The sequence below is a fragment of the Dysidea avara genome, chromosome 10, assembly GCF_963678975.1.
Source record: "Dysidea avara chromosome 10, odDysAvar1.4, whole genome shotgun sequence".
NCBI classification, from domain to species: domain Eukaryota; kingdom Metazoa; phylum Porifera; class Demospongiae; order Dictyoceratida; family Dysideidae; genus Dysidea; species Dysidea avara.
The window spans coordinates 3,848,777-3,876,492 of NC_089281.1; the positions used below are offsets into that span (position 1 = coordinate 3,848,777).

The 27,716-nt window shown below is 39.2% G+C and overlaps 1 protein-coding gene across 2 annotated transcripts; it reads right to left on the bottom strand.

Annotated features, from left to right (window-relative positions):
* Positions 1-4,072: 4,072 nt before the first annotated feature.
* LOC136269333 (ras-related protein Rab-17-like) lies at positions 4,073-27,463 on the bottom strand. Of its 2 annotated transcripts, none has more exons than XM_066064888.1 (9): positions 27,337-27,463; positions 27,168-27,290; positions 25,413-25,556; positions 21,703-21,840; positions 13,660-13,782; positions 12,508-12,618; positions 12,284-12,430; positions 12,062-12,202; positions 4,073-4,336 (listed from the first exon to the last, which is right to left on the bottom strand). In XM_066064888.1, exons 1-9 carry the CDS (start codon positions 27,337-27,339, stop codon positions 4,214-4,216), a joined length of 1,053 nt encoding a protein of 350 aa, XP_065920960.1. In that variant the 5' UTR covers positions 27,340-27,463; the 3' UTR covers positions 4,073-4,213. The 2 variants fall into 2 exon arrangements, with proteins under 2 accessions (XP_065920960.1, XP_065920958.1); XM_066064886.1 differs by having other exon boundaries at positions 26,763-27,290.
* Positions 27,464-27,716: the final 253 nt, after the last annotated feature.

Sequence of the window (27,716 nt, forward strand, 5' to 3'; positions counted from 1 at the left end):
AGCCAGCCAGCCAGCCAGCCAGCCAGCCAGCCAGCCAGCCAGCCAGCAGCCAGCCAGCCAGCCAGCCAGCCAGCCAGCCAGCCAGCAGCCAGCCAGCAGCAGCCAGCAGCCAGCCAGCCAGCCAGCAGCCAGCCAGCCAGCCAGCCAGCCAGCCAGGCCAGCCAGCCAGCCAGCCAGCCAGCCAGCCAGCCAGCCAGCCAGCCAGCAGCCAGCAGCCAGCCAGCCAGCCAGCCAGCCAGCCAGCCAGCCAGCCAGCAGCCAGCCAGCCAGCCAGCCAGCCAGCCAGCAGCAGCCAGCAGCCAGCCAGCAGCAGCCAGCCAGCCAGCCAGCCAGCCAGCCAGCCAGCAGCCAGCCAGCCAGCCAGCCAGCCAGCAGCCAGCCAGCCAGCCAGCCAGCCAGCCAGCCAGCCAGCCAGCCAGCCAGCCAGCAGCCAGCAGCCAGCCAGCCAGCCAGCCAGCCAGCCAGCCAGCCAGCCAGCCAGCCAGCCAGCCAGCCAGCCAGCCAGCCAGCCAGCCAGCCAGCCAGCAGCCAGCCAGCCAGCCAGCAGCCAGCCAGCCAGCCAGCCAGCCAGCCAGCCAGCCAGCCAGCCAGCCAGCCAGCCAGCCAGCCAGCCAGCCAGCCAGCCAGCCAGCCAGCCAGCCAGCCAGCCAGCCAGCCAGCCAGCAGCCAGCCAGCCAGCCAGCCAGCCAGCCAGCCAGCAGCCAGCCAGCCAGCCAGCCAGCCAGCCAGCCAGCCAGCCAGCCAGCCAGCCAGCCAGCCAGCCAGCCAGCCAGCCAGCCAGCCAGCAGCCAGCCAGCCAGCCAGCCAGCCAGCCAGCCAGCCAGCAGCCAGCCAGCCAGCCAGCCAGCAGCCAGCCAGCCAGCCAGCCAGCCAGCAGCCAGCCAGCCAGCCAGCAGCAGCCAGCAGCCAGCCAGCCAGCCAGCCAGCCAGCCAGCCAGCCAGCCAGCCAGCCAGCCAGCCAGCCAGCCAGCCAGCCAGCAGCCAGCCAGCCAGCCAGCCAGCCAGCCAGCAGCCAGCCAGCCAGCCAGCCAGCCAGCCAGCCAGCCAGCCAGCCAGCCAGCCAGCCAGCCAGCCAGCCAGCCAGCCAGCCAGCCAGCCAGCCAGCCAGCCAGCCAGCCAGCCAGCCAGCCAGCCAGCCAGCCAGCCAGCCAGCCAGCCTTTAGGCAAGCATAACTCAACAGCTAAAGCTATATGGGCTTGATTTTTTCACTGTTTGGCGTCGCTTTGTCCCCCAGGTGTGCCTTTTGGCTTACCACAGTGTATACATGATGGACTTACCTTTGTCCTCCTTTGTATCCCATTTCTTTTTGCTGACAGCCCAAGGTGTCAATTCGCAGTAGTGCAATGCATGGCTTCCCTACATTTATAAATGAAAATCGTTCATGTTTTCCATGGTGACGGATTGATGGCAGAGGCACTTTTAATACTGTCCTTCGTTTGTAATGCTGTGTAACAGGCTGAAATAGGTGAAAACAAAGCATCATAGCCACTTCACTTTCAAGTCAGTAATTGATAGTTGTGGCATGCAAATCGTGCATATTTTTCATGGTGACTGGGTTGATTGCAGAGGCGCTTCTACTATTGTTCTTCGTTTGTAGCACTGTGTAACAGGCTTAACATAGCTGAAAGCAAAGTGTAATGGCCACTTCACCTTTGTGAGTCAGTAATTGATAGCTGGGGTGTGCATTCGGATGAAAACATTAACTCTGGCACCATCCTTACTTTTGATGTGGTATGCTGGGTTTGCCAGTTGTCATAATGTGACAAAAAGTAAACAAATAAACATAAGGAAAAATTTAATTAGAAATTTTAAGTTCAATTAGGGATCATTAAAAAGTAGGGAAACAAGGGAGGTCGCCTACACCTGCAGATATACTAATGAACATTATTTTGATCCCTAATTTAGTTATGGTATAGACTGAAGTAGGGATTAAATGTCCACTAGTATAATCTGCTGGTGTAGGTGACCTCCTTTGTTTCACTACTTTTACTCTATGATCCCTAATCACACATAAAATTCCTACTTTTTCCTTGTACTTGTTTTTTACCTTTATGAAACTTTTATGATTTGTAAACTCTCACATACCACATCAAAAAACAGATTGGCTCCATAAGATCTATTTCACATCTGAACGCATGCCTCAATCATTAATTACTGACAGATTATGCTTTGTTTTCAGCTATGTTCCACCCTTTTTCAGTCTATAGAAGTGTTTCTGCAATCAAACCAGTCACTATGGAAACATGGACAATTACCAGTACAAATGTGACAGGGAAGCCATCACATGCTACTGCAAATCAACACCTTGCGTAGTTAGTGATAAGTGGGCCACATAGGAGGACAAAGGTAAGTCAATGATGAGTGCATTGTGCATACTGTGATATGCCAAAAGGAACCTGTCGGGCTGAGCCCCATCTAGTAGTGAAAAAATCATTTCCGTAGTCTTAGCCATTATCAAGTTATGTTTGTCTGAAGGAATCAGGCAGTTAGTCAGATAGCTAGCTAGTAAAAAAATCATAGCAACTTATCAGAAGCATTTTTGACCACTCTGAAGGCATGAAATTTTGGGTTTGCACTTTCTCACAAATAATATTGACCAGAAACCACCTCACAATACCTTCATGGTGTCTTGGCAGTATTGTTTAGTAATCTAAGCCCCATTATCCCTATAATACAGTACTCTGTATGATATCAACAGACTGGTTTTAAGTATTCACTGTGTTGTAACTCGCCAATGGTTGAAGCTATGTGTACCAAATTTTCACACGTTTTATACCAATTCCTTACCTTCCAGAGCATCCACTGTACAAATAGCCAACAGCTAAGTTTCCCACAATTTTAGATAGTTTTTAACTGGATATTGACAGTATCAGGCAAACTTCAAAAGGGGTGGGTGCCATGGCCGGGGGCTGGAGGATGGCAAAAAGGAGGGCATAAGGATGAATTAGGCCAAGTTATGGGCCATTCAGGTCTCAGAACTGGCTAAAATGAAAGGACATTTACAGCACAGGTCTTTATTCAACACCATGGAGCTGTACAACCACATACAGCCATCCCCAGGCTGGCCAGAGCTCCATGAGGACCCCAGACCGCTCATAAGGATTGCCGTTGTGCTTGGGAAAAGCAGCCAGCAAAAGTACACCACTCAAGCAACACTGTTACTAACTATTAACTATTGTATATGTATCATTGTATGCAGCCATCATACGTATATATGTATGTGTGTGCACTGTATTTGACACTGTAAAAAAAGTCTAGCTGGTTTTAATTGTGAATTTTGATAGTTTATTCTGTTCTTGGTGAATAATAGAACAGAATAATATTATGCAAAAAGTGTAAAATTTTTCTGCTGTTATATGGTGCAACATGAATGTGGCCTTGTGCTGATATTATTCTACGTAGCTATATCAATTATGGCATAATTTCACTGCTGCATTAAATTTCATAGCTCAATGGTAATGAAAGTGACTGATATGTTGAAGTGGACTGAATGTGGATTCCATGCCCTCATCCAACAAAGTCTGACTTTTTCCTTGTACTGACAAATAAATCACTTCACACTAAATATGCACCAATACATGTAGTACCAGCTAGAAGAAGCGCAACTGTAATAAATAGGGTAAAACAATATAGCTTTGCAAAGGTATGCCTTAAATGACGTATATATAAATTTATGATTACAACTTACCTTTGCTTAATTCTTAGTTCATGCTGGTACATACATTTCTGTGTATTTCAAAAACCAGCATTTCTCAATATTTTTAAATAGGAAATAAAACCGGTTTTCCCAGACTAGGTCACATATATTTCAATGCTGTAACAATAACTGCAAGCTGCAACTTCCCTTCACAGATTATAATCCTTAATTGGTACAGTGAACTACAGTATACCAGCCATAACTCTGAGCCTAACAATCAGTCACCATGGATCTGTACGTACGATGACTGCTTTATTAAAGTTCACTAATGAAGTTTACTATTATGTAAGATTTAATGACCCCTAGATAGTTATTAAGTACATAATACAGTTGTTGTAGGTATCAGTGTTGTTATATTGCCTAAGTACCACATGTAAAATATGTAATTTGTATATAAATACACTGTATCAACACTTTATTGTTAAGTACAGAATCAACCTAAAAGGCTGATAGTTGATAACAGGAGTGTTATAGTACACATTATATTATGTAGTCCATTCATCCATGCAGAAATGTCACATGATTTCACATTTCTTGCAACAAGAAGTTCTTTCATCTTGGTTCAAAGTTTGGTTACAACCAGTAATAGTATCTAATTCAGGAACATCTGGTTTAGGAATATTGCAATATTCCAATGCCTGTAAAATTTAATGAAGACACAGTTGTTTGTAAAGAGTTAATTGTGACCGGGCCTGCAAACACTCAGCATGTGGGTACAAACTACATCCCATGACTTAATATGTTATATCTTGGTCCAAGAATGGAATATCTGCCTTGTATTACAAAGCCGGCTGAAAATTGTATGGCCATAACTTAATCATATCAAAAGCCATATTAGCTATGAAAGTTTGAGTACCCGCACAGTGTGGTTTCTATAGGCCTGGTCACAATTAGAACTAAGTATAGTCAAAAACTATTGTGATAGATCAATTTCAGACACGATATAAGCGCCTCTGAAATTTATTACTGTCAATTGCATATTTCTAATATGTGACGAGGCGTAAGTGATAGAAAAAATGTTTAGCAATATCCACGCCACGTTACCTTGTGCTTCTTAAGATGAACAGGAAATTCTTATTGCAAGGCGAGTGTGCGAGTTTCTAATTCTCTATTCGATTCTCTGTGAGGCCAAGCTAGCAGCTTCCGCTCTTCTTTTTCAATACTTTGTTAGCATGTACATTGCTTTTTTCAACAATTATTGTGCTAAAATACACATACATAAGGTGTCCCTATGGTATTACACAATGATTTCACCCAGCAAATGCTTACACACGTGATCCCCATAGATTTCAAGAGCGATTTACGTGCCTGGAGTAGTGAGGTTGAATGGGGTAGACCGGGTGAATAGACTAAACTTGAAGTGCACTCTCGAATGGTAATTGTGAAAACTTTGGTGAGTACTTGGTTAAACTTTCAATACAAAATGTATGCACTCATGTGTGCGTGTCCAACCTCCTCTGGGTCAATTTGAAACTGATATAAGACATGGCTAAAGATGTGCCAGGGACATACATATAATGGGTTGGTAAAAGCAGTGAACACAATCCTGGCATAACATGTGCAGCATTTGAAAAGAAAGTGGACAGTGAGGAACAGAAAAATTGCACATATTGCATGCAAGATATCAAGATAGTATAATTATGTTTATTTATATTTATTTTCATTGCTTTACAGATGCACAAGTGGAATTACAAAGATGGTGAGGCACAAAGAAGATGAGACAGTATACAAATGAAAGTGATATGAAGGACAAATGGCAATCAATGCCAAAAGCCTATTAAAACTACTTATTTAACTACAACTTAAAAATTACAATAAATGCAGCTAACTACAGCTTACAATCAATGATAGTTACAAGGGTAAGGGAGCTAAGCACAATTACAACTAGGGCATACAATATGAAAAGTACAATTATTATTTGAATTAAAACATGATCCCATAAATATTTCTTTAACTTTTGCTTAATTGTGTCAAAGGAAAGGGTTACTAAGATCAATTATTAGCAGAGCATTCCATAATCTGGGAAGTCTATAAAAATAGGAGTTAGCACATCTTGAGTTATTTGAAATCTTGTGACATAGTTTGACATTTGAAGACCTTGTATTAGAACTGTTGAAAGTGACATAGTTAGAAATGATAAAACTGGGGGTAGGATGCTTTAATGATCTTATGAAAATAGAATGTCTTGTAATTCGAATGTATACATTAAGGGTAATAATTTAAGATCAATTAGTCTTGCCTTATAATCTATAGAAAAATCATTTAAAATGAATTTAGTGGCACATCGCTGAATTCTTTCCAATATCAAAATATCCTTAATGAGATTTGGCTGCCACAAAGGAGAACAATACAATAAAGTTGATATGACTAAGGTTTAATAAAGAGTTATTTTGGCTTGTATTGATGTAGAATTTTTGAATGTTCACCGTATCAAACCAATTGAATTGTATGTTTTAGCTGTAATGGCTTTGTAATGGGATTGCCATGTTAAATTTTGCTGTAAACATGATGCCAAGATCTTTGTGTTGAGACACTTTTGATAATTCAAAATTGTCAAGATTGTAAATGGTATTAGCTGAAGTTGATGATGGCAAACACTGCTCCAGTTAAATAATAAGTTCAATTCAGGCAGCATAGGTAAATCAGCAGCACTATCAGTAAACACAGAGAAAAAATAGTAATTGAACAAATCTGCTTTTTCTTTGTTGGACTTTGCTGTAATGGAGTCATGTTTCAGAACTGTAGGCAATGATGTTGATTTAGACAGGCTCTCGATATAGTGAAATATTTTAGGGTCTTTATGCTTGGCAAAATTACTAGACTTTGCTCGTAGTTAGATTTGGCAGTTTGTAACTCAAATTGTAAGGTATCTTCTGCACAGATTAAGCGGTTAAGGGCAGGTATAGAGAAATATCGTCGTAACTTGCACCACATTGTTCAGAGACACTTACTTTGGTGTCTTATATGAGCATTAAACCATTTGGGATATTGAGAGGATCTCAACCTGACTTTGGGAATAAACTGATCCATCCCTGTAATAATTGTTTGTTTGATGATGGTCCATCCCTCATTAACATCACTACAATAAATTGTAATAACTAGTTAGGTAACAGCTTAGGAGAAATTGACATAAACCATCATAGTCTGCCTTTGAAAAGTCATATATGTACATAATTTGATGGTTTGTAACCAGAATGAGTAGAGTAGAATGACATTGTTAAAGATACTAAATAATGATCAGATATTGAATTGTCCGTATGAACAGAGAATGAATTAATAACATCACTACAGTTGGTAAATACAAGGTCAAGTACATTACCATGGGTTTGTGTTGGGCAGTCAATTATCCGCAGTAAGTTAGACTGAAATAATAAGTCACACAATCGTGATGAAAGATGAAAAACTAGTTGACCCAGTTAAAGTGGCCCAATTCACATCTGGGACATTGAAATCGCCCATTATGACAAGATCAGCAGTAAGGTTCTCAAGATATGATATTAGATTTTGTCTATAGTTAGTAGAAGCATTATTAGGAGGGATAAATTATATAGTAACAGTGGCGGATCCAGGATGGGGCATTTGGGGCAAATGCCCCCCCCCCCCTTCAAGAAATTGCATACAAGATCGAGATACTCTAATAGAGCAGTCAATTACTCTAATAAAGCAGTCACAATGTTCATGAGGCAGTGTAGCTTACCTATGAAGCTACAAATAGGATTTTATTGTACATAACAGACGTGATATAGTTGGTAAGGATAACTAGCTATTATTGTTGTGACCTTTTTTTTTTTTTTTTTTGGTCTTCAACTGGTTTTCAGCAAGTTTTTTTGGTCTTCAACTGTTTTTCAGAAAGGTGCCCCCCCTCTTTCGAAACTCTGGATCCGCCCCTGAGTAAACATATTTGAATTGGATTGTTTAGTCCAACAAGAACAAGGATCAATTCTAAGTTATCAAGGTAATCTACAAGTTGGCTGGAAACAGAATTACTGATAGCTAAATGTACTCCTCCACCTCTAGTGTTTCTATCTGAACGATATATAGTAAAGCCAGCGGGAAGAATTTCACTATCTGCTATTGTAGAATTTAACCGCGTTTCAGTTATTCCTAGATAGAAGCAGGTATGTTGAGATGCCACCTTTGGCAAATTTTAATATGCCTATTTGATACCAGTTTTGGAAAGAGCAATTTTGTCAATTTTTGAAAGTACTAAATTGGCTAAGTTTGGAAATTGTAATCAGAAAACCTGCCAATTTTGGAAAATATTTTTCTGAAACATACCTCCTAGAAGTGTAGACAAAGTTTTGAAATTTTGTCAACTCATTTACAAGGCTTCTGTAATTATGCAAACATAAATGTAGATCTTTTTTTAGTCAATTGGAATTGTTTGTAGAATCTCCGTCCACAGACATAGTCGGTGGACTAGCGTTCACAGAGTGGAAGACTGAATTAGAAACATATCCATGTTTCTTAATTACCCATAACGTATTAAATAGCACCTCACCTGATCTTGACATCTGCTTTGTTAACACCAGACAGCAGTAGTGACCACGTTTCTTGAGTAATAAAGCTTCCTTTTGTTTTTCATCTGGGGTCATGTCAGGTTTGATGGAAATTGACTTGTCCTGGTTGGCACCCGGGTTAGAAAGAACAGAAATGACATCTACGGCTCGATAAAGTTTTAACAAAAGTGGACAAGGACGATTCTGATCTTTATGGTATCTACCTAGTCTTAGGCAGTCCCTGACTGAGTTGGAATTGATGCCGTTGTTAACCTTGGATAAAATAGAAATGGACTTGTCCATGTCATGTTTCACTCTGTCTGCCCAACTAGTTCATTAGGACACTCACTGATTCCATATACTACCAGGTTAAATTTTCGGTCAGCCTGTTGCACTGTTGCAGTAGCAGTGTTTGTAGGTTGATTAGCAGCACTTGGAGACAAGCTTACAGGTGGTTGTACAGTAGAATTCCCATTAGCTGGTTGCACCGGTGTGAGAGAATTGATTTTGTCAGTAAGTTCGGTGATGACTTGTTTAAGATTCTCTATTTCTGAGTTTAAACAAAGTGCAATGAACACAGAAATAAGCTAAGTCAGACTCACCAGCCTGCTTGAATTATTCTTTAGTCAGGCTTACACATTGCCGGTGAATGAACTTCTGACAGTCAGTCGAAGGCCTGTTCGCAAATAGGACAAGACGAGTTGAGACTCTTAATCTTCTTTGACATATCCGTACCATCTTGAGACATCGCGGGTCTCTTTTTACCTCTCCCCATTCTGGTGTTGTGGCTGATCACCCAGAACTCGTGTATTATTGAAAGAATCGCAGGAAATGGAGAAGGAAGAATCAAGCTATAAAGAAGTCACCTGGTAGAAAATTCAGCTAGAAACAAGTCACCTGTAGACAGTTCATGTTTCCCAGTAGAGAGTTCACCTACCAACAGGTCACCCAGTAGAGAGTTCATTTACAAACAAATCACCCTGTTGAGAGTTCAGCTACAAATAAATCTCCCTGTAGAGAGTTCAACTATAAGCAAATCGCCCTGTGGAGAGTTCAGTTACAAACAAGCCATCCTGTAGAGAGTTCAGCTACAACCAAGTCACCCAGTAGAGAATTCAGCTAACACACAATGAATCCCACAATCAATTGTACTTTGTGAAATATTATAACAGAACAGTCATACATGCATTTAGTTTGAGATACTTAAATACAATTAATTAATTTTGAGCAAAATATGAAGCACAATTGGGGTAGGAAATTGTATATAGCATGCTCCTATATGGATGGCTATATCACAAAATCATTAATATAATTGATGGACAAAGGTACATAGTCACTACAGAAAGTAGGCAAAATCAATATAGACTACAAATTGGCTTGCAGTTAATACAACAAGCAGAAGGAAAATTAGGAATTTTTAGTTGGATCAGGGATCAAAGAAAACCCAAGGGAATAGCTAAAAGTGGTGAAATAAGGAAGGTTGCCTATACCTGCAGATATATTAGTGAACATTAAATCCCTAAACTTCAATCTATGGGCCATGGCTGAATTAGGGATTTAATGTCCACTAGTATATCTGCAGGTATGGGCAACCTTCCTTGTTTCACCACTTTTAGCTATTCCTTTGTTTCACTGCTTTTTTTCTTTGATCCCTAAAATTCCTATTTGTGACTGGATTTTGGAAAAACGATCCAAATCGCACATTAGAAGTTTCGAGATAAACGGTTTTAAAGAATTGAAGCCAGCATAACTCTCCAAGGATAGCAAGCACGCGTATGAAATTTACACAAAAGATGCATCAATCTGTTACCTTTCAAGCCACTTCCAGTACTTGTAGCTGCTTGCACAGTTTCCCGCCAAATAAGATAGAAAATCTGAGCAGTTGGACGAGCGAAGTAGTATCATGAGTGCTCACAAAGGGGTGGAGGTTGGGGGTGGAGGTTGGGGGGTGGAGGTTGGGGGGTGGCGGGGAGGGCAAAAGATAGGCCTCAAAATGGAGGCAGACCACAATTGGAGTCCAGACACGAGATTAGAGGGCTGTGCTGGCTCCTTAGTGGCTGATATGTAGCAAAATCTACAGAGAACACGTCTGGCCAACATTATAAGGCTGTCCACCAGTAAACCACTGATTCTTGCCAAGCCAGGTCCTTCACAAGGCCTGAAACCGCCATTTGGGCACTCCACACCACCCAGAAAAGACGTCTATTGAAACCAGCCTCGTGTAGTTTGAGTAGTGCTGAGGGTCAAAACTTGTAGTACGATAGTGTAGCTATCCACTGGTGGTGTTAGTTTGATTTTGCCTGATGTGCGATTTGGTTCGGTTCTGTAAAATCCGGTCACATATAAATTATTTCTGGAGCATCACGTGAGATCACGTGACCTGCCAAGAATCCTGGAGCAGTGGAAAGAAGTCTGGTCAGTGTGTGGCGGCTGGCACTGGTCATGGAGTGATTCCAAAGTATGTTTTTGTGTGTTTGGCTCCTTTACAGCTAGATGAGTGTTATATGATAATAATATGTGACTGGATTTTGGAAAAACGATCCAAATCGCACATTAGAAGTTTCGAGATAAACGGTTTTAAAGAATTGAAGCCAGCATAACTCTCCAAGGATAGCAAGCACGCGTATGAAATTTACACAAAAGATGCATCAATCTGTTACCTTTCAAGCCACTTCCAGTACTTGTAGCTGCTTGCACAGTTTCCCGCCAAATAAGATAGAAAATCTGAGCAGTTGGACGAGCGAAGTAGTATCACGAGTGCTCACAAAGGGGTGGAGGTTGGGGGGTGGCGGGGAGGGCAAAAGATAGGCCTCAAAATGGAGGCAGACCACGATTGGAGTCCAGACACGAGATTAGAGGGCTGTGCTGGCTCCTTAGTGGCTGATATGTAGCAAAATCTACAGAGAACACGTCTGGCCAACATTATAAGGCTGTCCACCAGTAAACCACTGATTCTTGCCAAGCCAGGTCCTTCACAAGGCCTGAAACCGCCATTTGGGCACTCCACACCACCCAGAAAAGACGTCTATTGAAACCAGCCTCGTGTAGTTTGAGTAGTGCTGAGGGTCAAAACTTGTAGTACGATAGTGTAGCTATCCACTGGTGGTGTTAGTTTGATTTTGCCTGATGTGCGATTTGGTTCGGTTCTGTAAAATCCGGTCACATTTTTCCTTTTGGTTATTTGTTACATATTATGATGAGAATGGCACCAGAAATGCCATAAAAGTAATTTTTGTCAGAACATGCACCCCAACAATCAATTACATAACGGAAAGGGAGGTGGATTCATTTTCAGCTATATTCCACTCATTTCACAGCATTACAAATGAAAATTAGTACGAGAAGTATCTCTGCGATTAATCTGGTCACTATGGAAAACACAGGCGATAAGCACAATAGCTAACACAGCTACAGGGAAGCCACATCACACTACTTGAATGCATTATCAGTGAAAAGAATTGGAACAAAAAGGAGGACAAAGGAAAGTCCATGATGCGTGTATTGTATGTACTGCGGTTGCACACCTTGGGACAAAGCAATGTCGAACAGTGAAGAAATTATGCCCATAGCCTTATCTATTGTTGAGTTATGCTGTTGGAGGCATCAGTTAGTTAGTCAGTCAGCATAAAATTCTGCTAAATAGAAACTTTTAAAAGTTTTTTGGAAGGATTTGGGGTTGGTCTGAAGACATTTTTGGGCTACCATACTCTATGATGTACAGTACACTGTATATACACTTTCAATAACGCAACTATGTATGCAGTATATGTTGCCTGATGCAGCCAGCCTAAAGTATCTTAATTGGTAGAAACAAAGCACTTCTAACTATAACATTAACATTTAAATGTCCACAAAACTTCTCACCAATGATATGGCAGTTTCAAATACTTTCTCCACTTGGTATCCACTTTTAGCGGAGGTTTCTATGAAGCATTTTAGGCCTGACTTTTCTACCACATGTTTAGCATGCTTTTTAATTTTATCAGCCATCACTTCACTGTCACTCTGCAAAAACATTCATATAATATACACACTGATATATAAATACACTATTGCATGCATAGAGCTAATAATACAACAGTACACCTTATTGCCAACGAGTACTATTGGTATGTCTCCTTGACATTGTTGATGTAGCTGGTTCCTCCAATCACCTACACTGCGCAGACTATTCTTCTCTTGGTCAGTCATGTCAAATACAATTAGTGCTACATTAACAGCCTTTAAATAATTCTACGGATAGAAAAATTCCTTTATGCCACATAGTAATATACTGAGTACAAAAATACATGTAGAGAAAGCTGTCATACTGGAGTAATCCAATCAAATTTTTCTTGCCCTGCAGTATCCCAAAGAGATAGTTTGATATTTACTTTCCATAGAGTGTGACGAATGTAACATGTTCCATGAGCACTGCCTATCTAGTATACAAAACTGTTAAGGTAAACAGTTAAGCTGTAAAACCTTCACAAATCTACTTTTGCTGCAAAATCTACATAGTTTATGACAAAACTCATTTATACGATTCACACAGCCAGTGGCAGCATGCACATTTAGGTACACACCAGCTTGATAGTTAATATTAAAATTGTTTATGTGGCTGTACAGCTGTTAAGTGAAATTAATGATACAATGCCACTTATAGTATGGTGCGTGGATCAAAGGCCATGCAGTATTCAGTTGTAACCAAAGCACCACCTACACACCACAAATCTGGCCACTAATTAGTTCAAAGGTATCAAAGTAGCCATACACATGTCAGCACAGAAAGTCACAATACCAACTATGAATAAGACTATTGCATGGTCATATCAGTCAGCAATGAATACCTGCAACATGAATGAGAAGCACTAAAATTAGAGAGTTCAGCTGCAAACAAATCACCCTGTAGAAAATTCAGTTACAAACAAATCTCCCAGTAGAAAGATCAGCTAGAAGAAGTTACCTTGTAGAGAGTTCAGCTACAAAGAAACCATTTTGTAAAGAGCTCAGCTGTAAACAAATCACCTGTACAGAATTCAGCTACAAACAAATCACCCTGTAGAGAGATCAGCGCTGGGAATAGGTATGCTACCAACACTCATTCATGCTAAATGTGCTACCAATGTAATGCAAACTATTCCTTGGACACATTTTCCAGCAATAACCAATTTTAGCCTTAGCTTTCTTATTCGTTCCATGTTGCAAATGGGTGCCTTTGATCTGCACATGTACTAGACCCATTCAGTTTGTATCTGGTTTTTAACACTCCGCCCGAGGGCTGCAGATACCAACCTCGTTGGTGTGCTATACAACTAACAAACCAATGTTAACAGTTAACATGACACCTCCACACTGTGTACAAGAGTTCAATATGTATCACTCTAAAATGAAGAACATAAAGCTGCGGTACAATTTCTAATACAACTGTTGTACTTAAACATACAATTCAAAGAAGCACATGTACACAAAACTAAGGATACCGTAGTTGGTGCTTCAAGGAATTTATTTTGTAAAAATCTCTGTATAAGTGATGTCTTCCCTACACCAGAATTGCCAAGTAGTATTAACTTTAGACTGATCATGTTGGGTAGTGGAACTAATGACTATACAATATACATATCAAATGATCAAAACACACATGCTGCCCAACAAGCTGGTGCATACTAGTGCGTAATTAACAGAAATAAAAATAACACAATTTCCAACCATACATAGCTCCATGCTCCCTTATCCAAGAGATACTTTTTATTGTGTAAGTACCTTCCACCTTTGGTAGACTACATACCAAGTTTGAGAACAATTGTCTTGAGATATGAGTCCTCAGAATTCAGCTTAATTTTCATGCTTATAAAAACTACCATTAAATGTAAATGCACTATTCAATCTACTTTAGTATTTGGCACACACAATGTGAATCCAGAGGCAAATTCAGTGAGAGTGTGTGATAAACAGTTGCAGAGTTCTATACTTCATAAAGAAGACCTGTCATTGCTACAGGGTAAAAACACTAAGTTGAAAATTTAACCATCACAGCTAAACAGTTTTAAACCAATCAAGTATAAATGCAAGAGTTCAAAAATATGTGAAAATGTGCAATTAAGACGACTGCATTGTTTGAAACAAATTGGAGTAATAGTTACGGAGTTATAATGTTAGAAGATAGCATTGGCAAGAAGTGCACAATCTAAATTATATAGTAATACAGTAAAAGACCAATTGTTGATCTCACATAAAGGACAAACCATTTATGGGAAGGTAGGTATGTCAAAACTCATGGCCACCACCTTTAATTTCACAACTTTTTTGCCCTAGCTTTTTTGAAGACCGCAACCTCTATTCACTGCTTGGCTGCTTTGGCATACAAAAACTTTTGGTAGAGGTCAAAATATGCACAACGTAATTACAGTGGTAGCATGCAATCAGCTATAGGATGGTTTTATTAGTATTCCATAGTTAATTTTATGATAACAATGAATATTTCTGGCAAACTGCTAATTAAATTTTTACCTGGGGGAATAAATTACAATTACATATATAATATATTGATATAGTAAATCTTTGAAACTCTCTAATTTGTCAGTGTGATGGCATTCGGTTCCATTCGGGAATGGTTTCTGGTATACTTAAAACAGTCTATCAGTGGCTGATAAGGAAGGAACTTCATGTCTGACTATGCGTGCTAATTATAAGGTTTTTGATCACAGGAGAAGGTAGTTATTTCTGTGTATTCATAGTTCTACTACTGTATATCATATCATAAGTATATCACTCCAGGCATGTGGACATACTCATCAACAAATATAACAAAAATTAGGAATTTAAACTAGAGTAGGGACAGAGTAGTACCACGATAAAAAGTACAGAAACAAACTGTGATCGGAGTAGTACGTAATGTCCAACTGCTATAAACAAATAAGAAGCAAGTATCCCTACTATGTTGTAAAACATAAGAAGCAAGTATCCCTACTGTGTGTTTCAGTTATACAATCTCCACAGCACAATAGGGATACTTGCTTCTTATCGTTTTACAGCAATTGGGGATTACTTACTACTCCAATCCAGCTTGTTTCAGTACTTTTTATCGTGGTACTACACTGTCCCTACTCTGGTTTAAAATTCCTAGTTTTTCTTATACTTGTTTGTGAACTTTTTTAGACTACTAAACACACTGCATATTAATGAAACTTAATCTAACTGGATTTTAGAAATTAGGTGTTTTAACACTCATCCATATAGGAGTTGCAGCAACCATTTTCCATCAAGTTGACTAGCTTGACACACACAGTTCACTCGCTAAGTTTTTTTACATGGTATTAGTAGACACATGTCACACATCATGTGAAGAAACACAAAGAAAGTTATAAAGGAAAGCATGCTACCAGTCCAGAGAATGATGAAGAAAACAAGAAAAGCAGCTAGTATAGGGTCAGATCTGGGGAATTCAAGGGTTCCATGGAGCCCCCCTTTGGCAGAGCCTGAATATCAAGAACTGCTGACAAGTTTTTCAACAAGGCTAAAATTAGTTTATCAGTCAAAGAAACATTTATTACAAGACTTTATATGACTTTTTACCTTTGTTTACAGCAATAACACTTCAAATATCACTCAAAACTGCTGTCTTTATGTGAAAAGTACCTCTAAAATAATTACCGTCTTTATCTTCTTAACTTATTACAGCAACTGTTAAAGGTTTTAGTTGCATTTCTAAAGGTCTAAATGGTAAGATTTAACAGTGAAACATTGCTGGGGAGTTTACCATTAAAAGTGGAACCTCCTCTTTTAGAAGTCTGGATCCATACCTACAGCAAACAGTGCGAGCAGGAACAGTGTTGGCCACAGCAAATGAGAAATGCGTTAAGTAGTTAAGTTCAACAACCCTCCGATGATGTTCAACAGCTCACTCAGCACTGCAACATCTACAACACGTGTTCACAGTGTACACATTATGCAATACTATTATATTGCATCATGAATGTTGTGTAACAGGTAGCCCCCTACTAGCTATTGATGAAGAGCCTTCTTTAGTACAGAAGGATAAAATGCAAGCCAATCACGCACGCATTGTATGTTTATCAATATGCCAAAAGTTTCTTCTTAAGTGATTTTGAAATGTTTTTGCAAAAGAAGTAGGGCTGTAGCTGTAGCCAGTTTTCTGCTATGCGTGACTGAACGCATCTGGCAGGCAGTAGAAAATTCTTTATAAATCAAGACACACAGTAGTGTGTCGTGCGGCCCAAGAAGCCGGCGCGAGTACATTGACAGGAAGAACGAAACGCAATTTTCCCACCTCCGTAGCTCTGTGCTCCCTTGATGAAACAAGACGATTTTTGCTGTGGACACTCCCTCCAACTTCAGTACTCCACATTCCAAATTTGAGCAAAATCGCTTCAAGCGTTCCCGAGATATGCGACTTCAAATATTGGCTTAGTTTCTTCGTTTTTTTTCTCTTCTTCTTCTTCCTCTTCTTCTTCTAATTTTTCTTCCTCTTTTCGCACACTTACAAAAACCGCTATAAAACGCGAATGCAATATCCAATTGCCTTGAACTTTGGCACACAGAATGGGGGTATAAAGGCGCATCTCTGTACCAACTTTGGCTGGAATACGATAAACAGGTAAAGAGATATTAATGATTATTCACAAAAAATAACACCAATATGTTGTCACGCCTACAGGGTAAACCGCGTATGGGAAGAAACTGAAAATTGGTGGGTGAATAGGTTAACTATTGAACCTCAAACCTTTTGTGGTTTGAAAGAAATCAAGTTAAAAACCAGGAAGATACAACAAAAAAACCAACAGTGTGTAACAATTATGCAATCAAGATTAACTAATAAAAAAACCACTACTTTCCATGCCCACCAGAAAAACCGCTTGGGGTAATGCTTTGAAATTTGCTGTACAGATGGAGTAATGAGAGAGAATAAACGTCTTAATGATTAAGAAAAAATATACATTACAAGCATACAGGGGCCTAGACACAGGGGTACCATGTGCTGATGGATCAGTACAGGAGCCCTGGCAAGACTTACATTAACTAAAAGTAACAATACACCAAAAAAAAATATCTATATCTACATATATGTAATACTTAAAGTTTACCTAAGGTGGTCTAAAAGATTCCACCTTAGAAAGGATCTTCAATGGTGTAGAAGAATCAGACTTAAAGCCACAAAGTTATAACACGAAAGCAAACTTGGTGTAGCAAGTGCGAGATCGAGATACTCTAATAGAGCAGTCACCCTAATAGAGTAGTCACCCTAAAAAGAATTCAAAAGATCAGCTAGAAACTAGTAACCTGTAAAGAGATAAGCTACAAACAATTCACCCTGTAGAGAGATCAGCTAGAAGAAGTTACCTTGTAGGGAGTTCAACAACGTAGTTCAGCTCCTTGTAGAGAGTTCAGCTACAAAGAAACCACCATGTAGAGAGTTCAGCTACAAATAAATCGCCCTGTAGAGGGATCAGCTAGAAGAAGTTACCCTATACAGAGTTCATCTACAAAGAAACCATCATGTAGAGAGTTCAGTTGCAAACAAATCCCCTGTAGAGAGTTCAGCTACAAACAAATTATCCTGTAGAAAGGTCAGCTAGAAGAAGTGACCATGTAGAGAGTTCAGCTACTAGGTAGTAACCCTGTAGAGACATCAGCTAGAAGGACTCACCTTGTAGAGTGTTCAGTTACAAAGAAACCATGCACCATGTAGAGTTCTGTAATAAATATATGTATTATATATATATATATATATATATATATATATATATATATATATATAATTTGTACATTTATTGATAAAATCAGAAATATTTAAAGTATTCATCTGCTTCATCTTTTCTTCTTCCTGTGGAAAAGAAAAAAAAGATAGGCTAAAAAAGCCCCAAAGCTGGCCATAGGCCGGCTTTGGGGTATACAAATACAAAAAGAAGTGAAATCTAATCCAAAACAGCTAAGCTGTAAAAAAAAGAGTGCGGCCCTCAAAAAGGCTATGGTGAAAAAAGATGTGAAATCCAAGGTGGCGGCCAAAAATGGATGTGATGGTAGGTTAATGGTAAAAATTTTAATAACGACAATTCAGGTGAATTTTGTGCCAAGACCAAGCGGCACCAAAATTCACCTGAATTGTTGTTATTAAAATTTTTACCATTAACCTACCATCACAGCCATTTCTTGGCCGCCACCTTGGATTTCACATCTTTTTTCACCATAGCCCTTTTCTTCTTTTACAGCTTAGCTGTTTTGGATTAGATATATCTAATCCAAAACAGCCAAGCTGTAAAAAAGAGTGCAGCCTGCAAAAAAGCTAGGGTGAAAAAAGATGTGAAATCCAAGGTGGCAGCCAAGAAAAGGCTGTGATGGTAGGTTAATTGTAAAAATTTTAATAACAACAATTCAGGTGACACTTTTTTCACCCTGGCCCACACTTTTTTTTCACAACTTGGCTGTTTTGGATTAGATATCACTTCTTTTGTATTTGTATACCCAAAGCCAGCCATAGGCTGGCTTTAGGGCTATCTTTTTTTTTGTCTTTACCACAGGAAGAAGAAAGATTTGAAGCAAATTTTTAATACTATTGTTGATTTTATCAGTAATTATACAAATTTTATTTAAATTTTAGTACATGCCAATTCTTCCCTACAGGATAACTTCTTTGTAGCTGATCTCTCTACTGGATGACTTGTTTCTAGCTGATCTCTTTACAGGGTAACTTTTTTGTAGCTGAACCCTGTACAGGGTGACTTGTTTCTAGTTGATCTCTCTACAGGGTTACTTTGTCTGGCTGATCTCTCTACAGGGTGTAGCTGAACTCTCTACAGGGTGGTTTCTTTGTAGCTGAACTCTCTACAGGGTTACTTTGTCTGGCTGATCTCTCTACAGGGTGATTTGTTTTGCAGCTGAACTCTCTACAGGTTACTGGTTTCTGGCTGGTCTCTCTACAGAGTAACTTGTTTGTAGCTGAACTCTCTACAGGTGGTTTCTTTGCTCTACAGGGTGACTTGTTTCTATCTGAACTCTCTACAGAGTGATATCTTTGTAGCTCAACTCTCTACAAGGTGACTTCTTCTAGCTGATCTCTCTACAGGGTGACTTTTTTCTAGCTGAATTCTCTACAGGGTAATCTGTTTGTAGCTGAAATTCCTACAGGGTGGTTTCTTTGTATCTGAACTCCCTACAGGGTGACTTGTTTCTAGCTGAACTCTCTACGGGGTGACTTGTCCGTGGCTGCACTCTCTACAAGGTGACTTGTTTCTACTCTACAGAGTGGTACCTTTGTAGCTCAACTCTCTACAAGGTGACTTCTTCTAGCTGATCTCTCTACAGGGTGACTTGTACTCTCTACAGGGTGACCTGAAATGTAGTTGATGGGGGTGGCTGCTCTATTAGAGTGACTGCTCTATTAGAGTATCTCCATCTCTCACTTGCTACACGAAGTCGAATTTCGTGTTATAACTCAACACTGATTCTTCTCAACTATTGAAGGGCCTTTCTAATGTGATTAATCCATCTGTACACTGATTATCAAATCATTCCACCACTAAGCGGTTTGTCTGGTAGGCGTGGCAAGTATTATTTTTATTAGCTAATCTCAATCGCGTAGTTGCTACACACTGTTGATTTTTTTGTTGTATCTTCGTGGTCTTTACCTCAATTTCTTTCAAAGTACAAAAGGTTTGAGGTTCAATAGTTAACCTATTCACCCACCGATTTTCAGCAAGCAGTTTACCCTCCCTGTAGGCGTGACAACATATTGATGTTATTTTTCGTGAATAATCGCTAATAACTCCTTGACTGCTTATCGTATTCCAGCCAAACATGGTACCAAGATGCACCTTTATACCTCCTTTCGGTGTGCTGAATTTCAAGGAAACTGGATATTGTGTTCACGTTTTATGGCAGTTTTTGTAAGTGTGTGAAAAGACGAAGAAGAAAAACAAACACAAAGAAACTAAGCTAATTTTTGAAGTCCCATATCTCAGGAATGCTTGATTCTCGACAGAAGCGATTTTGCTGAAATTGGTTTGTGGGGTACTGACATTGGCAGGCGTCTCCACAGCAAAAATTGTAGCATTTTGTAAAGGCAGCACAGAGTTACAAATGTGTGAAAATTGCATTTTCTTTCTTCCTGTCAATATACTTATGGTGTTGCGCCGGCTGGGCCGCATGACACACTACTGTGTGTCTTGATATATTTTTTAATTCTGTAGCAACTTTGTTTCTGAAGGCACTTTTGGGCTTGATTTTACCCAACCAATACTGTCATGTCATTGTGAGGAAAAATCAAGGCAGGTTTTTGGATGATATTTTATCATGGGTCACACCCACCCCTACTATACAGTACTACCATACTGTATGATAAGGAGAAGGATTGCACACTAAACAACAAGTTAGCAATAATATTATATCGACAGTAAATTTTAGAATAATTAATGGTCTTTATAAAGAGGCGATTTTTCTAGGAGCTAGTCTTATAAAGAGGTGGGCAATAGGTAAATTATCTAATATACTGTACCATTCCACCATTCCATTCCACTGAATCCACACACCCACCAGTTATTAATTACATCCAAATCTAGCTTAATTAAACCGGGGGTCCCATCCGGTTAAATATTCAGATCAGTGAGTCAATCGGGTTAGCAGTACTGACCCAATTACAACCCTGTATTTTTTTAGTGTGAAACTGCAAACCCTTTTTGATCTCTGTGTACTACATATGTGACTGGATTTTGGAAAAACGATCCAAATCATACATTAGAAGTTTTGAGATAAACGGTTTTAAAGAATTCAAGTCAGCATAACTTGCCAAGGATAGCAAGCTAAAGATGCATCAATTTATTACCTTTGAGACCACTTTCAGTACTTGTAGCTGCTTGTAGAGTTTCCTGCCAAATAAGATAGAAAATCTGAGCAGTTGGACAAGCGAAGTAGTATCACGAGTGCTCACAAAGGGGTGGAGGGTGGCGGTGGCAGGTGGGCAAGAGATAGACTTCAAAATGGAGGCAGACCACAATTGGAGCCCAGACACGAGATTACAGGGCTGTGCTGGCTCCTTAGTGGCTGATATGTATCAAAATCAACAGAAAAAACGTCTGGCCATCATTATCAGGCTGTCCACCAGTAAACCACTGATTCTTGCCAAGCCAGGTCCTTCACAAGGCCTAAAATTGCCATTTGAGCTCCCCACAGCACTCAGATAAACATCTGTTAAAACCAGCCTCGAGTAGTTTGAGTAGTATTGAGGGTCAAAACTAGTAGTGCAATAGTGTAGCTATCCACTGGTGGTGTTAGTTATATTTTTGCCTGATGTGCGATTTGGATCGGTTTTGTAAAATCTGGTCACATATACAGCACACTAAATAACTGATTTTTTTTAAAGTCACATGTACACTACTCAATTCTTTTCCACCCCACTATTATATTCAATTTATCCAGGTTATAATGACCTTAGAATACAGTAGTTATGCACATACATACTAGCCATATCCCTTTTACAGCATTTAAATTTAGAAAGAAAATTCAGTCCTTACTTTATCCAGCAGTGATGCACCAAGGGTACTGACTAATGATCCAGTTTTATAAGTAGTAGTGGTAGTAGTAGTAGCAGTAGTAGTAGTGCTAGCAGTAATTGCATCCTGTGGTTTAGTAGCGACTATTCCAGTATCAGGCTACAAGAAAAACTATGATTGTACACTGTAATGCATGTAGTTGTAGTGTATAGTACAGATCTCCCCAAAAAAGATAGTGCCCACCAATATTTTGACATTAAAAATTGTCCAAGAAACATTTTACATGACAAAAGATACCATTACAGAAGAGTCTTAGACATCAAATCTAGCACTAAAGTATGAAAATCCTTACAGAAGAAACAATATTTAATAAATTGTCAAAACACAATTTTTTGATCTGCTTTCCTGTCTGCCTATACCAACCAGTCTGTCTGACCACAAAGCTAAACAACAGATCATACAACCACCATTTTACGCCATAATAACAAACTTACCTATGGAATTGGGTCCCAACAAGTGTCTGCTTTCTGCACTTTGCCTTTTATCTTTAATCTTACTAGTCATCATCTTCTTCATACAAGGAAACCATGCTAATATTTTGTATTGACACTTCCTTACAGATGCGTAATAGCGTATATAGACATCACAAAATTATTTGAAGTGCATACGTGAGAGAGAGTAGCTAGTTCAACTGCACTTATAATAAATGGTTTACTACAGAAATCAGAGCATGGCAACCACACTCCTATTGATCTAGTTGCTCTTACAACAATCGAACAGAGTGACCACACTCCGCAATGTTCTGCTACACTTATAATTATAACATCATTTTCAATGTGACATGGAGCCATGTCCCCTAATATTCCTCTACCAGAGACTCACTTGAGATCAGCAGTGCAATTGAAATACTCTAATAAAGCAGTCGCTTAAATGCAACAGCCTTGTATCGTTAAAGTATGAGTCAGATCGGGGCAAAACACTTGTTGGTGTCATTTTAATTTGGTCAATTAGCACATACATCTTTTGCAGAGTTACGTGCTCAAGCGCATGTAATCCTGATTTAGCCAGTATGAATACACATTCAAGTTAGATATTTCCTTTCATCCATGTGTATAATGATAGATGGACTCCAATATTTAGAAAACTACTCACGTTCGGTAGGATGGAAATGCCAGCAACTCGTGCTGTTAATTGAAGCCATATTTTCCTATTTTAGCACACTGCTCGTGTGTGAATAACAACGGACTTACTTTATTTGCATCACTTTAATTTGGCAGTATGTTTTAAACTCGCCAAGTCACCAAATTAACGTCACTATTAAAATCTCCATGTAACAACATGATATTCTAATAGTTATAGCTTTGCCATACCAAAAAAGTAAAGAAATAATTATAATTAACAAATAACATTAGCTTTGCTGCAAAAAACAGGGCATGGAGCCATGACCCCGAATGATCAGTCATGTGTTAACATGTACCTCTACCAGAGGTTCATTTGAGATTGCAGCAAGCTCACCCTAATGCAACAGCTTTGTATCATATAAGTGGGAACATTGGTGAGTCAAAAATTTGGCATTTTGGAACAAAACACTTGTTGGTGTCATTTTAATTTGGTGGATCTTTTAAGCAGCAAATGAGTGTGTTTTGCAGGGTTATGTATTGATATGCATGTAATCATAATTTAGCTGGTATGAATATACACTCATCCATGCGTATAATGACAGACCACCCCTTCTCATTGTAATGCATGTAATAGCTAAGTTCCAAACATCTATTTCATGACTTTATCAAAAAACAACTAAAAAGGCTAGGCTCTTAAGGTGAATAAGGTCATCTTCTTACAAGACCTTAAGTAGATTATATAGTGTACTACTCTTCATTTGCATGGACAAGCTTTCTTATTAACCACTTTTTGTATGGTATGGATAGCTAGCTCACTGGACGGTTCACCTGGATCAGTAAAAGGAGCAGGTGATAACTGAGCTGTCGATTCTATCTATCATGACAGGTTTTCTGCAGTTCTTGGGCTTTTACAACCTGGGTACTAACATTAGGATTCAACTGATCTAAACAGGAACGTAGCTTATGTTTCATCAATAGTTCTGCTGTAGTGCCTTGAGGTGTAATTCTGCAAATAAACAGAAATCGTGATATCCTAGATCCAGAATCTATACGTTTGAATGTAGCTTTAAAAGTATGGATGGCACATTCCACAAGACTATTAGTAGCTGGATGGTATGGTGATGATGTTTGTGGTGGATACCACTGTTCTGCCAAAATTTCTTCATCTCAGCTCTATCAAAACGGAAGTTCACTACAAAAGTAGGAATACCAAAGAGGATTTGAAATTTATCCATGGTCACCTCTGAGGTTTCTGATGACACTGGAAACATATCTAGCCATTTAGAGTGGGCTTCTATGATGACAACTACGTAGGAACAATTTGTTTTCCAGAGGACTGCATCATCAAGATGTAATTGTGACCAGGGTTTGTCTGGCCATGACCATGGTTGTAGGGACTGAAGGAGGAGCAGACCTATTAGCTTGACATGGCACACTTCAATATCCTTATCATTGTTAGGCAACCACATCAGGGTGCATGCTCTACTCTTTATTTGGAATGTGCCTGGATGAGCTTCATGTAGTTCCTCCAACAGTGGCTTTCTCCCTAAGGTGGAATAACCAATTGGCTTCATGCATTGATCAGTAGTGGACATTCATCTCTTTTCACAAAGTAAGGCTTTAACCTGTAATTCAGCTGGAACACTTGATGGCAAACCAAACTGAACATAAACGGTAGACCTTTGACAATAATGAGTCTCAAGTATGAATCTGAGAAACTGCCATTGGTATAGGGTCTATCTTCTCTAACATCAAAACTACCTCAGCTGGAACTGGTGTGCTCTCAGGAAAGTCAGGCAGGGGTAAACACTACAGTGAGACCTTTGTTGAAATTGGTTTCTTTGTAGAGGTTTGTGATCTGTATACATGGTTGATGTTTGTGATCTGCAGCTCATCCAGACACATCCCGAATGAAGAGCAGACCATGTACCCTCATGTGGTTACCTAACATTGATAAGGATATCGAAGGGTCAATGTTTGTAGAGGATTGTGATCTGTATACATGGTAAACTGTCGACCGTATAGACAGGAATGGAACTTTTTAACACCAAACACTAAAGCATGTCCTTCTTGCTCTAACTGTGGGTAATTCTGCTCTGGCTTGGATAGTGTGTGGGAGGCATAAGGGGTCTCTGAAGTAGCCATCTTCATTGCCAATATGTAGTAACGTTAGATTATAGAACAACTCCACACTTAGTTCAATAGCACCCACTAAACACACTTAGCACTTATATACAAATACAACAGCGCATGCATACAAATATTACATCGTGTATTACATCATGACACATTTAAAGAACTCATGTTAATTGGCTTGCTAAATAGAAAAAATCCACGTGTAGCATGGTATAAGTGATTACTTTATCATATTCTTATTATTACCACTGTACGAATGTTTAAATCACATTGTTATGGTTACATGAAAATAATTTTTGTATAGTATAGCCACCTATACATATTGCTATGAATTATAGCTGTAGAGGTTCAAATTTCAGATGGCTTATTGGCTTCATTCCATATTAGGTGAAACAAGTGATCTCCCACTAACTTGAAAATTTTTATTACACAATCTTCCCACACAGGTTCTATGTATTATACAGTACTGCATACCTCAACAATATCTTGAGAAACAGTATAATGTTGACTATTAGAAGTGGCTTCTCTATCTACTCCATTTCTTGTAACTATTCCACCTGTAACTGTTTCATCTTCTTCTTCAAAAACATCATTGACCAATACAGTAGCTTGTTGGTCCTGTGAAGTTATGTGATTTACAAACACAGCTTTGCCATTCCTAAACTCTTATTAAAATGCATTTCAAAATAATTGCATGACATATGCAACCTGATTGGTGATCAAAAGTACATGTCATTGTAGCCACTGGCCTGGGTTGGTTTTCAACCTTTAGTGAAGCACCACAAAACATATTTTAACCTATATCACTGTTTGTACAACTTATATATTTATGTATGTACATATTATCAAAAAAATTATTATCTTGTGCAATGTTTTTGTACAAGGAAATCATAAGTAGAGAGCATGGCCCAAGATTATGGAACTGAGTCAGTATGTGCTTTTAGATATACAAAATAGGTAAAGCCATCAATGAGTAGTGCAACACATTAAATGGTAAAGCAAAGTCACTGACAGCAGAAAACAGAACTTCACTGAGGTACACAAGGATAACACTACCATATAACAGAACTTTGACAGAAGGAAAATTGACAAATCCTCACTTCATTAACAAAAGTCACAAAATCATATATTTAAACACAAATCATAGATTTAAACACCCACTTAATAGTACTACTGCTCATCAAGTTTTGGCAGTATAAAAGTTAACAAGTAAAATAATTATTAGTACAGGATTTTTACTCTACGTATACAAAAAACAAAAAACGTATTATCAAATACGTTTTAGGTCTCATCAGTTCATCTCTCACAAGAAAGGGCTTCTTTACTTATATGCTATGCATTGTCTATGGTAACAATGTTGTCTCACAAGAGTGCAAGCGATTAAAAACCTTGCTAATTAAAGGGTGTCACACCTGTTTCGCTCGCGAGTATTCATCCTAAACGTCTCGCAAGAGTGCGAGTGATTAAACAACTTGCTAATTAAACTTATTTCACTCGTGAAATACATTCATCCCATGTTTGGGATGAATACTTGTGAGCGAAACAGATGTGGTGCCCTTTAATTAGCAAGATCTTTAATTGTTTGCACTCTCACAAGACGATGTTGCATGTATTTGAGTGGTAGCTACTGTTCTGGACACAAGCTACATACCATCACATTCAAAAGTTGGCAAATTTTGGTCCCCTGGTTGTAGAAGACCTCTTTGTATTTTGGTACATGTGCTTAACTAATAAAGGTGTTTCTAACTGTGACATAATATTATGGTAACAATAATAACCTCTAAATTCTTAAGCTATATTGTTTAAGACACATGTCTAGCTTACTCTTCTAGCTGTGAGTTCTATTGGTGAGCTCATAAGTGTACCACCAGGTGGTGCAGAATGTGTCCTGGGTATAGTAACTTTTGAGTGAGTAATGTCACATGATGGTTGTATCACACTATTGCTGAGGTGTGCACACTTACGTAAACGTTGAGTAAGTGGTGTAGCGTCAGACTGCGTACGATCACAGTTTTCTATGAATGATGTTGTCTGATCCTGTAGCCTTATACCACTCTGTTCCAGTTTTGAATGCAGTTTATCCGCCAAGTCAGCATGTGGCTTGTGGTCTCTTGTTTCATTTAGCGCTTCAAGGAAATCTCTGAAAGCTGGCATTCCTTTATTAGCTAGCGCTTTTAAAAACAAACTCATTCTCTTTTGGTAATCGTGTTGAGCTTGAAGTTCGCTTACGTCTTCAAACGTTAGTCGATGCTTTGAACACAGCCTTAAAATAAGTTCATTGGCATTTATGTGATCCACTATTTCCTGACATGATCTTTGTATCAATTCGTTGACTACGCCATCCTCGTCCTCCTGTGAAGCTACAAAATTAACGTGACACGTGTTATAACTTACAGACCATGACTTTTAATAGATATATTTTGTACAAATCTGCGATCTCTCACTGGCAGGTGTACACCTTCCAGACTACTTGCTAAAGACAGGAACGATTCCGTAACACGGAATTAGTACACAATAGTATACGGAGATGTTACGAAACCGCTAGCTATGCAGTGATTGTGGTGATTGTTTGCAGTGATGTTGTGGTAAATGCAGTGATTGTGGTGATTGCAGTGATTGTAGTGATTGTGGTGACTGCAGTGATTGTAGTGATTATAGTGATTGTGGTGATGATTGTGGTGATTGTAGTGAACGAAGTGATTGTGGTAGTGATTGCAGTGATTGCAGTGGTTGTAGTGAATACAGTGATTGTGGTGATTGTAGTGATTGCAGTGATTG

What these genes read in the sequence shown, in the direction of transcription:
- LOC136269333 (XM_066064886.1), bottom strand. An exon ending in TAGAACTCACAGCTAGAAGA is followed by an intron (nt 25,557 to 26,762) that starts GTAAGCTAGACA and finishes ATAACTTCACAG; the next exon opens with GACCAACAAGCTACTGTATT. An exon ending in TTGAAACTGCCATATCATTG is followed by an intron (nt 4,337 to 12,061) that starts GTGAGAAGTTTT and finishes TAAATTTTACAG; the next exon opens with GCATTGGAATATTGCAATAT.